This window comes from Crocuta crocuta, unplaced genomic scaffold, assembly GCF_008692635.1.
Source record: "Crocuta crocuta isolate KB4526 unplaced genomic scaffold, BGI_CrCroc_1.0 scaffold551, whole genome shotgun sequence".
Classification (NCBI taxonomy): Eukaryota; Metazoa; Chordata; class Mammalia; order Carnivora; family Hyaenidae; genus Crocuta; species Crocuta crocuta.
The window spans coordinates 40,695-54,968 of record NW_027530969.1 but is presented as its reverse complement, the minus strand read 5'-3'; the positions used below and the strand labels follow the sequence as shown (position 1 = coordinate 54,968).

The 14,274-nt window shown below is 40.1% G+C and overlaps 1 protein-coding gene across 1 annotated transcript in view; it reads right to left on the bottom strand.

The window, feature by feature from the left end:
- EPHX2 (epoxide hydrolase 2) overlaps window positions 1-14,274 on the bottom strand; it is a 67,459-nt gene that overhangs the window by 50,228 nt on the left and 2,957 nt on the right. Inside the window, exons 2-3 of the mRNA XM_077769713.1 lie at window positions 6,785-6,869; window positions 17-176 (exon numbers count right to left, since the gene is read on the bottom strand). Of these exons, the coding sequence (XP_077625839.1) occupies window positions 17-176; window positions 6,785-6,811 (187 nt within the window). The 5' untranslated portion in view covers window positions 6,812-6,869. The remainder of the gene's footprint in view (window positions 1-16; window positions 177-6,784; window positions 6,870-14,274) is intronic.

Below are 14,274 nucleotides of genomic sequence, written 5' to 3'. Positions count from 1 at the left end.
AGTATGGGATCCCTACCTTGCTTTCTGAGAGCAAGAGCCGCCTGAAGCATGGGGTGGTTGATCTTCCTCGCTGCAGCCGCCTTGCCAAAAATCTGATTTACAGAGAAATTCTCAGGGAGGCGGATTCCAGAGTCTTCAGAACACTTCCTGCAGTCTGCTGTCATGAGTGGGACCCACTGTAAAAGTGAATTGATGAGGGGCTATCAGTTCATACAACCCCTTGAACAATCCCTTGCTGTGATCCAGCAATTCCATTCCTAGACACACACCCAACAGGAATGACTACATATATTCACCAGAAGACATGTACATATATGCACTGTTCTAGTGCAGTGTAGCACCTCTATTCCTAAGAGCCCCACACTGCAAACTACACAAATGCCCCTGTGATGGGCTGAATGGTGTTCCCTCCAAATTCATGTTTAAATCTCAACCCCTCATACTTCAGAATGTGACTGTCCTTGGAGGTAGGGTCTTTAAAGAGGTGATTAAGGTAACATGAGGTCTTGAGTGGGCTCTAATCTAATCTGACTGGTACCCTGTTAAGAACAGGAGATCAGGGGAGACACACACACACACAGGAAATACTGAAGAAACAGAGAAGACTGGCCACTAGAAGTCAAGAAGGGAGACCTCAGAAAAAACTGACCCTATCAATACCTTGATCTTCATCAAGATCATCTTGAGCTTCAAGGCTCCAGAGCTATGAGAAAATAAGTTTCTATTGTTTAAGCCACTCAGTCTGTGATATTTTGTTACAGTGGGTCTAGATAATACACTTATTAAAAGGAAAATGGATTATGATACATTTACACAGTATCATAGCAGCACTATTTGTAATGGTTCAAACTGAAAACTACCCAAATACCCAATAGCAGAATAATAGGGAGGCCATAAATAAACCCCTGCATATGTAGTCAAATAATTTACAACAAAGAAGCTGAAAATATACAATGGGAAAAAAAAGACAATCTCTTCAATAAATGGTGTTGGGAAAATTGGACAGCAACATGCAAAACAGTGAAACTTGACTCCTATTTTACATGGTACATAAATATCAACTCAAAATGGATGAAAGACTGAAACCATAAAACCCCTGGAAGAAGACACAGGTGGTAAATTCCTTGACATAGGTTTTGGTGATGATTTTATGAATCTGACAACAAAAGTAAAAGCCACAAAAGCAAAAATAAACAAGTGGGACGGCATCAAGCTAAAAAGCTTCTACACAGCAAAGAAAGACATCAAAAAAATGACAAAATGAAAAGGGAAACCTATGGAATGGAAAAAAATATATCAGATATCACGTATCTGATAAGGAGCTAATATCCAAAACATATAAAGAACTCACACAACTAAATAGCAAAAAAACAAACAATCTGATTAAAAAATATATGGAAGATCTGAAAAGACATTTTTCCAAAGAAGACATATGGATGGCCAACAGACACATGAAAAGATGCTCAACTTGACCAACCATCAGGGAAATGCAAATCAAAACCAAAATGAGATACAACCTCACACCTATTGGAATGGCTTTTACCAAAAAAGACAAGAAATAACAATTGTTGGTGAGGCTATAGAGAAATGGGAACCCCTCCACACTGTCGGTGGAATGTCAATTGGTACAGTTGCTGTGGAAAACAATATGGACAATCTTCAAAAAATTAAAAATAGAACTACCATATGATCTAGCATTCTACTTCTACGTGTTTATCCAAAGAAAACAAAAACACCAACTTGAAAAGATATCTGTACCCCCATGTTCACTGCAGCATTGTTTATAATAGCCAAGAAATGAAAACAAGGTAGCCATCAATGGATGAATGAAGGATAAAGAAAATGTGATATATAAATACAATGGAATATTATTCAGCTACAAAGAACAAAAGTTTTGCCATTTGTGACTTTATGGATGAAGATCAAGGGCATTATGTTAAGTGAAGTAGTATACAGAAAGAAAAATATTGTATGATCTCTCTTATATGTAGAAACTAAATTAAAAACTGAAGCCAAAACAAAACAATACCAAAAAAAAGCCAAACGCATAGATACAGAGAATGTGTCTGCTAGAGACAGGAACAGGTAGGTAGGGGTGGAAACAATGGGGGAGGGGCAGTCAAAAGATTTTTAAAAGGGGGGCAGGTTACCTGGGTGGCACAGTCAGTTGAATGTCTGACTCTTGATTTTGGCTCAGGTCATGATCTCACAGTTCATGAGACTGAGCCCCAGGTTGAGGTCTGCACTGACAGCTCACAGCTTGCTTGGGATTCTGTCTGTCTCTCTCTCTTCCCCTCCCTTGCTCATGTGCTCTCTTTCTCTCTCAAAATAAATAAATAAACTTAAAAAAAAGATTAAAATGCCAAAATGGATGCAAGATAAAACATAAAATGCAAATAGACTAACGTCATTAAGAGAATTGAAAAAATGATGAAAGAATTCACCTTTCCATAAAAATAATAAAACTCTTCCAGCCTTAGACTATTACACAAGTAAAAATATATATATAGTTAAGTGGGAGAGTTATATAAGGAGATTTGCATTTTAGGGAGGTCATCCTGGAAACAGTGAGGAGGGTTGGAGGAAGGGAGAATAATTAGAATTTTCACATGTTCCCACCATCACAAATATCCACCTACTGGCATCTGTGGCCAAGAACTCCACCTTCCCTTCTCTTGCCATAGATAATGTTCCATTGCTCTTATCAAAGTTCAACCCCTCCATCCAGATTCCATCTCTTTCTGCTTCAAGGACGTGACTCCATGGGTCTCCCTTCCTTATTCCTCTATCAGCAATCTCCCTTGCTAGGAGGTCATTGCCATCAGCATACAAGCATGTTGTTTTCATAAAGAAAGTCTCTTTCTTCACCCTGTCCCCTCCCACTACTGCCCCATTTTTATGCCCCACTTTGCATGAAAACTTCACATAGTCTTCAAACCCTTTATCTCATTCTTTCTTGAACAGGCTTCTACCTCCACATTCCAGAGACTTCTCTTGGCAATGTTACCAATGACCTCCATGTTGTGTTGCTGTATCTAATGGGCACTCCCCAGCCTTCACTTTACCTGACCTATCAGTTACATTGACACAGATGACCACTCTCTTCATCTGAAACTTGATAACTTCTTGGCTTTCAGGTCTTCTCACCTTCCTGATTTTTCTCTTATGGATGGAGATTCATTCTCTATCCCTCATTGCTGGGTCTTCCTCATCAACCTGATCTTTAACAGTACAGTACCTGGGGGTCTGGATGCTCCATTTACACTTTCTTTCTCCATGATCATACTGAGTCCAATGGCATTAAAAATGTAATCTATATGCTGTATGTGTGTATGTATGTGTACATATACATGCATATACATATGTGTATATATATGTGTATATATGTATATTATATATATACACACATCCATTCAGCTTGGACTTGTTTCTTCGTCTCTGGGTTTGCATATCCAGCTGCCTATTCTACACTCTATTTGGAAATCAATAAGCATTTCACATTAAAATATCCCAACCTGGACACCTGATTTCCCAGCCCCACAGTGATGAACAGCAACTGATACTTCCAGTTTGTTATGGCCAGAAGCCTTTTATCCTTCATTCCTCTCTCATACTCACACTTGATCCACCAGGAAAACCTGCTGAGTCTATGGGCAAACTATTCCAGACTCAGGCCACTTTTTACAGCTTCCACCAATATTTTAGCCCAAGCTACCACCATCTCTCACCTAGATCTTCGAATAATGTCCATAATTAGTTCTCTATAATGATCTTTGCTGTTTTGATCTTTTTATACAGCGGCAAGAGTCAGGAGGTTAAAAGTATCATTCAGGAGGTGGGTCTGAGGCTTGCCCTCCCATCCCCTCATTTGGCTGCTTCTTGAATCAACCTTTTCCTTGCTGCAAAGACATATATTTACTTCACCACTCAAAATCTCCCAAGGCCTCTACATCTCAGGGTGAAAAAAGGCAGAATGGATAAACAGATTGGGGTATATTCACATAATGGGATATCATGCAGCAATGAGAATAAAACTATCTACAACTGCGCACAGTAACATCTCTGATTCTCCAAATACAATGTGGAGGAAAAGATATCAGATACAAAAGAGTTCATCTGCATGGTTCCATTTACATAAAGTACAAAAAGTGATCTCTAACATTAGAAGTCAGGATGGGTAGTTACTCTTGGAGGGCACGTATCTAGAAAGGGCGTAAGTGGGGTGCCTAGAGCACTGATTATGTTTTATTTCTTGATCTGGGTGCTGCTGACGTGGGTGCAGTCAGTCGGCGAAAATTCATTAAGCTGTACCCTTAGTTTATTTTTCTGTCTGTGTTGTATACACAAATGATTAATTAAGGATGATGCTCATTCCCATGATACGACTTTTTAAAAGACAAATTGAACCTAAGTAGCGTTGACCCTTGAACAATGAGGGGTTTGGAGGCATGGACCCCTCATACAGTCGAAAATCCACATATAACTTTTGACTCCCCAAAACTTAACTACTAATAAGCTGTTGACCAGAAGCCTTACCGATAACATACAATTGATTAACATGTATTTTATGTTATATGTATTATATACTGTATTCACACAATAAAATAGGCTAGAGAAAAGAACATGTTGTTAAGAAAAACCTAAGAGAAAATGCATTTACAGCACTATATGTGTATTTATTGGAAAAAATCCATATATGGGTGGGGCCATGCTGTTCAAATGCACGTTGTTCAAGGGTCAACTGCTATTCGGTGTTTCAGACCTCATCTGCTAACCATTCAAGTTCCCTAGAAGCTGCACACAGACTGAAAGAAGTCTGAATGGGTGCAGGGTTTTTACAGCAATTACAAGAAATTCCCTATAGAATTCCTATGTTGATTCAAAACACATAGCACTTCCCTCTTTTCTTATCTTTCAACAATATTACTGCAGATTTTTTATTGACTCAACATTAATTCTCAACAGTATCATTAATTTTCATACTCCCAGTGGCCACAGTGTGTGTGTGTGTGTGTGTGTGTGTGTGTGTGTGTGTGTGTGTCTATGTATGTGATGGGACTTCACAGGATATGGATGCTTTTGCTTTCTACTACAGTGTGCCCCAAGTTTTCTGACAGACAGATAGGTAGCTGTAGTTCATAAAAAGTTTTAAAATATAAACTGTGTTCTCTGTGCGCTTATGAAATAGATTTTCAATAGCTTTTCTTCTTCCAGACACTAACCGGATTCAAGTGATTTCAAATCCTGATTTCTTTATAAAAAACAATTGAGGGGAGTGCCTGGATGGCTCAGTAAGTTAAGCATCTGACTGCAGCTCAGGTCATGATCTTGTGGTATGTGAGTTCAAGCCCCACATCGGGCTCTGTGCTGACAGTTCAGAGTCTAGAGCCTATTTCAGATTCTGTGTCTCCCTCTCTCTCTGTCCCTCCCCGACTCGTGCTCTGTCTCTCAAAAATGAGTAAACAGGGGCGCCTGGGTGGCTCAGTTGGTTAAGCATCTGACTTCAGCTCAGGTCATGATCTCACAGTTTGTGGGTTTGAGCCCCGCGTCAGGCTCTGTGCTGACAGCTAGCTCAGAGCCTGTAGTCTGTCTTCAGATTTTGTATCTCCCTCTCTCTCTGACCCTCCCCTGCTCACACTGTCTCTCTCTCTTTCTCAAAAATAAATGAGACATTAGAAAGTGAATAAACATGTAAAAAATAATAAAAATTAAAAAACAATCAAGGTTGTAGTAACAATAATAACTACTATTTATTGAGCCTTTCTATGTGCCAGGCACTGTGCTAGACATTTTCCAAGCTTCCTAATAACCTATGAAATAGAGAATATACTGCTCTCACTTTGACTGAGACTTTAAGAGGTTAAGCAACTTGCTGGGTTCACAGAATCTATAAGTGAGAGCTGTGACTCAAATCTTGAACTGATCTAGCAATTCTTTCTAAGGTATACATACCCAGAAGAATTGAAAGCAAGGTATGAAACAGATATTAATACACCCATGTTCTCAGCTGTATCACTCACAATAACCAAAAGGTGGAAACAACCAATGTCCATGGACAGATGAATGGAGAAACAAAATGTGGTCTATCCACACAATGGAAAACGAACCATCCTTAAAAAGGAAAGAAATCCTTTCATATGTCACAGCATGGATGCACTTTGAAGACACCATGATAAGGGAAATAAGCCAGTCACAAAAGGACAAATACAGCATGATTCTACTTAAATGATTTAGTGAGAGCAGCTACATACATAGAGACAGAAAGTTCAGCCATGGTTGCTGGTGGCTGAGGGAAAAATAGGATGGGGAGTTAATTGTTTGAGGGGTATAGAATTTCACTTCTGCAAGATGAAAAGATTTCTGGAGATACATGGTGGTGATGGTTTCACAACGTGAACACACTTTATGTTACAAAATTATATGCTTAAAATGACCAAGATGGTAAATTTTCTATTATGTGTACTTTGCCACAATTTAAGGGGGAAAAAAAGCTACTCTGGTTATGGTAATAGGCGTAGATCTTTAAAGGTTTGGAAATTCTCCAGTCATGGGGTATATCCTGATGCCTGGCCCAAAGAGACAATACACCAGCCTTAAATATCTCTTTGTGTGTTTTCAGGCCTCCATCCCAGTCTTCCGAGGTGAGTACTATAAGGGGTATAAACGGGTGTAGCAAACATTAGTCTGCCCTCAGGGAGCTTCTAATCAGTGTGGGAGAATGGGTTCATGGGCACAGAATGCCTTCTTGTGGGGGACAGGAGGCATCTATGAAGTGTCACCTTACCTGGGAATATGTGATCTCTCCCCTCATGAGGCGGGCACTGGAACCATCTGGGCCTCCTTTCTGGAAAGCTTCATTCAGAAAGCCTCTAGAAGACCAAAGAAACAATATCACGAATGCTCTAATGACTTCATCACAGCACCATGTAGGGGACAGATGCTATTTATATCCACAGGCAAACTGCTGTTAGAAAGGCATTCTGCCCTGGATGGGGAAATGCAAAGTTCAAGTTGGAATCTTAGCCTGAAAGACCAATCCAATTGTGACATGAGACCATAAACTAAATGATAAATATGCTCACGGGTGAAGCAGCTCATGGGGGATCACCTAGCAGAGACTCTTCAACTGATTTTAACTAAGGGACAAAATCAAGACCAGATATGCAGTCATTCCTGTCTTCAGCTCATTTGCACATGGCATTGTTCCCAGCGTCAGCTTTATTAGTACATGTCCTTCAAAGGGGATGAAATATTGTTTCTGGTTTTGATTCTCAATGTAGTTTCTTCTTTCTTTCTTTCTTTCTTTCTTTCTTTCTTTCTTTCTTTCTTTCTTTCTTTCTTTCTTTCTTTCCTTCTTTCCTTCTTTCTTTCAGTAGACTCCACTCCCAACGTGGGGCTTGGACTCATGACCCTGAGATCAAGAGTCATATACTCTACCAACTGAGCCAGCCAAGTGCCCTTGAATATATAGTTTCTATTTCACTTTAACCTTATTTAATTTTTAAAAAGTTTTCTCATGTCATGAGCTAAACTGTGCTCTCCCCCAATTCATATGTTGAAGTCCTAATCTCCAATACTTCAGAATGTGACTGTATTTGGCAATAGGCCTTTAAAAAGGGGATTCAGTTAAAATAAGGTCATTAAGGTAGGCCCTGAGCCAATAACTAACTGGTGTTCCAAGAAGGAATCCGGACACAGACATGAACAGAGAGAAGATCATGTGAGGACACAGGGAGAAGACGGTCATTTACAAGCCAAGGAGAGAGGCCTCAGGATCAACCAACCCTACCACCACCTTGATCTTGGACTTCTAGCCTCTGGAACTGTTGTGGAAGCCACCCAGTCTGTGGTACTTAGTTATGACAGCCCTAGTTCTCTAACACACCTCAGTTCATATTCATCCCTTATACATAGATCCAAGGAGTAGCAGACACAGAGAGATCAGCTAATTACCTTTGCCCTTTCCTTTACAAATATAAAAGTTTCCATTCTAATTTTCTGATAATTTCCCACCCCCAGTAGTAGATGAGCTACCTTCACAGGAGTGGCTGGGCGACATCAGACAGATAAAGGATGGGACATGCATGGCATGGACACACACCTCTGCTCCTCCACTCCCCAGGCTCAGGCGGATAATCCATCACCACATCCTATTCCACTGGATCCAAATCCCGATGTGCAATCCCTAATACAGTGCCCCAGGCCAATATTTACAATGGACTGGAATTGGCAAGCCAGTTAAAATTATTTACCATTCGCAAGTAAGACAACAAACACCTCGAATCTGGGAGTTTCATTTCTGATAATAGTCAACTTACTATTGACATTTTATCAAACTTTTTATCAAACTAACCTTGCAGGTAACAATGATCAACTTTGCACAAAATGTACAAAGATATTCCTAGTATTTGAAGTTCAAGTTTTCAGTAGTAGCAATGGCTTTGCCACAACTTTGCCATAATTATCCTTTTTTAATTTATTTTTCTTTTTTTTAAGATTGTATTTTTAAGTCATCTCTACACCCGATGTGAGGCCCCAACTTACAACCCTGAGATCAAGAGTGGCATGCTGTACCAACTGAGCCAGCCAGGCACACCCCCCAGTTCTCTATTTTTTTTAAACACTGTTATTAAATTGTAATTACACACCATCAAATTCACATTTTAAGTGTATGATTCAATGATTTGCAGTAAATTTACAAAGTTGTGCGAACATTCTAGTTTTAGAACATTTCCATTACCCCAAAAGATATCTCATATCCTCCTGCCGTGGCCCTCCAGTGTTTTGTTTTATGTTTACTTATTTTGGGGGAGGGGAGAGAGAATCCCAAGCATGGGGCTCAAACCCACCAATGGTGAGATCATGACCTGAGCAGAAACCAAGAGTTTGCTTAACCAACTGAACCACTCAGGCACCTCTGCCCTCCAAGTTTGAGAATCAAGACACGATTCAACTCGACAACCTTTTATTGAGCACCTAAGGTGTACAAGACATCATGCTGGGTGCTGTGATATAAAAACGGAAAAATATGATTGTATTCATAAGGAGCTTACAGGGAAACTGGGGAGGCAACATATAAACAAATAACTATAACACGCTGGATAAGTAAGATAGAAAACAAAGGGAAAATTATTTTTATGCCTGGAGAATGGGGACTGATAAAAGAAGAGGAGCTGAGGGAAGAATACAATTGTAAAGGAAGGAGGTACCAATGTATCTAAAGCCAAATCAGGCAATAATTATAATAATAATAATAAAAGGAATTTGAAGTAAGAACATTGTTGGATTTGAAACTACAATTTTCAGGGGTGCCTGGGTGGCTCAGTCAGTTAAGCAGCCGACATCAGCTGAAGCCATGATCTCATGGTTCATGAGTGTGAGCCCCACATCGGGCTCTGCTCTGACTGACAGTGCACACTCTCTCTATGCCTCCCCCATGCATGCACACTCTCTCTCAAAATAAAGAAGTAAACTTTTTAAAAAAGAAGAAAGAGCAATATCTTCATGACCTTTAAGTATGCAAAAATTGCTTAAAAGGATACAAAAAGCACTAACATAAAACAAAACAATGATAAATTAGATGTTATTTAAATCAAGACTTTCTGTTCATCAACAATGTCATTGAGAAAGTGAATGAGCAAACCATACACATGGAGAAGATGTTTGCGATACATATATATGACAAAGGACTTCTATCAGATATATATAAATAGTCCTAAATATAAGTAAGGGAAAGATGACTCTATTGAAAAATGGGCAAACAACTTAAATAAGAATTTCACTCAAGAGAATTATCATATGGCCAATAAGCATATAAAAAGCTCAACATCATAATTCATCAGGGAAATATAAATTAAAACCACAATGAGATGATACTATATACTCACCAAAACCACTAAATTTAAACACACTGACAATGTCAAGGACTAATGACCTTGTGGAGAAAGTGGAACTCTCTTCCATTCTTGGAAGAGTATAATTTGATAGCAGTTTAGAAAACAGCAGTTACTGGGGCACCTGGGTGGCTCAGTTGGTTAAGCATCTGACTTTGGCTCAGGTCATGATCTCACAGCTCATGAGTTTGAGCCCTGCATTGGGTTCTGTGCTGACACCTCAGAGCCTGGAGCCTGCTGAGGATTCTGTCTCCTGCTCCCTCTGCCCCTCCCCTGCTTGTGTTCTGTCTCTCTCCCTCTCTCTCTCAAAAATAAATAAACATTAAAAATTTTCAAAAAAAAAAAGAAAATGGCAGTTCCTACAGGGCACATACAAGTTATAAGGCACACACACCTTTATGGAATGATCAAGATGGCATCAAAAAAGGAAAACTAAGAGAGTGGGGATTGTATCAGAACAGCACACTGGGCATGTATCTATTTCTCTTCCTGCCTAAAATCCCACTAAGAGAATACAAAAAAAAACCCTTAAAAGAGTTAAAAAGAAAAACAACTTCCATAGTTAAGAAAAACAAGAAAACATAAATTATCAGACTGAAATATATGAGAAAATCTGGAAGATGGATGTAGCTTGGAACATATGGACCTAAAAAAGAGAGAAAGGAGGAAAACAAGAGCCCAAATATGTGAAAAGAAGTCTACTGTTGTTCCTTCCCCGTGAAGTCCCAGAGCAGGTTCAAAGTCACCCTCAATAAACTCCATTAGTAGAAAGTGGACTTGGGGAATTCAGACACCTGAGCTAGTCTCTCCCCACCACTTCATCTATTCATTAACAAACATTCATTGAGCACCTTCTATGTGCCAGGCACTGTTATAGGCAACATGAAAGAAGGAATGAACAAATATCTCTATCTTCAGGAGCTCACATTCTAGTGGGGGAGAAAGAGAATAAACTGGTAAATTATATCATATGTTAGTGATATTGAGAAAAATTAATTTGTAAGGGAAACAGAAAGTGTTCTAGTTATTATTGCTGCCTAAAACATCAGCCCCAATTCTGTGGCTTAAAACAATCAGTCATTTTACTCTCTCTCCAGGTTTCTGAGGGTCAGGAATTAGGGAAGGGCTCAGCTGGGTGGTTCTGGCTCAGGATCTCTCCTGTGTTGTGTCTGCAGACAGCTAGAACTGGATGGGCGAAGGGAAGAGCTGAAACAGCTGGGGGCTGACCAGGTATGTCTCTCTTCAAGCAGTTTCAGGGCCTCTCCCTGGGNACCATCAGTAAGACTTCATTTTTACCTAAATGGAGTTTCAGCCTCCACCCCAATCACTCAGTTGGCCTTCCTGGTGACCAGTCCCAATCATGAAGATTTGTAACCCTCCCCCCCCACCACCATGAGTCACCTCATTGACTACCAATGGCACTCCTCTCCCTCAGGAAATTCAAAGGGCTTTAGAAGCTCTGTGCTAGGAACCCAGGACAAACACCAGACAAATTCTTCATTATACAAAAAATAAAGAGGGTGCCTGGGTGGCTCAGTTGGTTGGGCATCCGACTTCAGCTCAGGTCACGATCTCATGGTTTGTGAGTCGAGCCCTGCATCAGGCTCTGTGCTGACAGCTCACAGACTGGAGCCTGCTTTGGATTCTGTGTCTCCCCCTCTCTGCCTCTCCCATGCTCATGCTCTGTCTCTCTCTGTCTCTCAATAATAAATAAACATGAAAGAAAAGAAAGAAAGAAAGAAAGGGAGGAAGGGAGGGAGGGAGGAAGGAAGGAAGGAAGGAAGGAAGGAAGAAAGAAAGAAAGAAAGAAAGAAAGAAAGAAAGAAAGAAAGAAAGAAAGAAAGAAAGAAAAGGTAGAGGCACCTGGGTGGCTCAGTCAGTTAAGCATCTAAGTTAAGGGCATGATCTTATAATTCATGAGTTCAAGTCCCACATTGGCTCTGTGCCAACAACATGGAGCCTGCTTGGGATTTTCTCTCTCTCTCTCTCTCTCTCTCTCTCTCTCTCTCTCTCTCTCACCCTCTCTCTGGTCCTAAGTCCTGCTTTCTTTCTCTCTCAAAATAAATAAACTTAAAAAATAAATAAAATAATTCTAGGTTATCTTAAAGAGATAAGAAAGAAAACATACCCATAAGAAGACTAGGAATAAAACGTTTCCCCCAGGGAAAACTGGAGAAAAAGAAAACTTGATCAACACAACTACAGACAGGAAAAAGAGGAATAAAAGAAGAAATAGCAGAAGAGGTGGGTAAGTAGAAAACACAAAAACATCATGGTAGGAATCAAAGTCACAAACAATCCAGTATAAAAATGGGCAAACAGCATAACAGGTAAAAACCAAAGGAAGAGCTACAAATGGCCAATAAAAATGAACAGTGAAGAGGGAAATGAAGACTGACACAGTGGGATGGTATTTTTCACCCATCTACATGGCAAAAGTTTAAAAAGGTCAACTCGGCTGTAGGGAGGCTCTGGGGCAGGGTTTGCGACACGCTATTAGGACAGGCACTGTGCTTTTACAAAATACTTTGGCACAATCTATCAACCCTTTACATGTAAATGCACTTTCACCTGGTGACTACACTTCTGGAAAACTACCCTACGGAGCTATTGCAGGGATACTGTTTGTAACATTGATAACTAAGAAATAACAAAATGTCCATCACCAGGGAAAATGTTTGAATAAATGATGGCACTTCCATACTGTGGAATACTATGGAGTGGTTAAAAAAGGAAAAGTATATATGTATATATATGTATAAACAGACACAGGAAGATGTCCAATTGTTAAGTGAAGTAATTAAAACTAAGCAAATTAAGTAAAAAAAAAAAAAATTAAGGCCTAGAACAGTATGTGTACCATGATCCTATTGGGTTTTTTGTGGTTTTTTTAATGTTTGTTTATTTATTTATTTATTTATTTATTTATTTATTTATTTATTTTTCAGTGAAAGAGACATAGAGCATGAGCAGGAGAGGGGCAGAGAGAGAAGACACAGAATATGCAGTAGGCTCCAGGTTCTGAGCTGTCAGCACAGAGCCGATGAGGGGCTCGAATTCAGAGATGAGGAGATCATGACCTGAGTTGAAGTCAGATGCCCAACTGACTGAGCCACCCATACGCCCCACCTATGTTTTTTTTTAAACCTAGCTATCTATCAAACTACCCACCTACCAAACCGTGCATAACTGTGGCTCCAAATTCAGATAAGCAAGTGACAGACAGACAAGGCCTTATCTGAAACCTCAGAACCAGATGAGTTTCAAAAGTCAGAGCTGTTAAGATTGTAAAGGTAAAATTGTAGAGGTAAAGGTGAACTGGGGGCATACTGTAGGAAGTAACCTCTAGGAGGGTCTGGGACAGCCCTCTGAATCAAAATCACAACTATTTCTGTGGTGAAATGTGTGACTACTCACAGCAATGGAATAAAGATGATAAAGAGCCCCACGCTTGTTCAGATCAGATATACTACCAAAATGGGGTCAGACTTTGTGGTCAAATGAAGTCAGGCCAGGTTTTGCTATAAAGAATTAGGGGGGTGGGGGGTGGTGCCTGGGTGGCTCAGTTAAGCATCCAACTTCGGCTCAGGTAGTGCTCTCATGGTTGGTGGGTTCGAGTCCCACATCAGGCTCTCTGCTGTCAGCACCAATCTGCTTTGGATCCTTTGTCTCCTCCTCTCTCTGTTCCTTCCCCACTTGTACTTACTCTCTCTCAAAAATAAATAAACATTAAAAAAAAGAATTATGGGGCGAAAAACCTCTAAAAAGCTCCTTGGTTCTGGATTAAATGAACTATGTATCAACCATGATCATACCAGAAACGGGGAGAGGAACAGGAAGGGTGAAAAGGGACTTGCATTCCTTTTTCTTTTTTTAAAGTTTATTTATTTTGAGAGAGAGAGACAGAGAGAGAGCAAGGGCAAGGGAGAGCAGAAGGAGAGGGAGAGAGAGAGAATCCTGAGCAGATTCCACACTGCCAGAGCAGAGCCTGATGCAGGGCTCGAACCCACAAACCATGAGATCATGACTCCAGCTGAAATCAAGAGTCAGACACTTAACCAACTGAGCCATCCAGGCGCCCTGTGACTTGCATCACTATTCCACATTATTCTGTTAGCTTGAATATTTTCATAATAAGTATGCATTTGTGTATTTGTTATGAAATTAAAACCTATGTGTAAAAGAAAAAAGAAGGAAAGGTGCTTCAGAGATAACCTAAAATCCCAGAGGTAGGAAATAACAGGCACAAGGCCACTACAAAGGTGGAAAGAGCCCCAGGAGCTCCTGGAAGCATTCAACAAATACTTCCTGATATAGTCCACAGGATATGGATACAAAGACCCACTTCTCAAATATCCTTTCTATATTTGCTGACCCCATT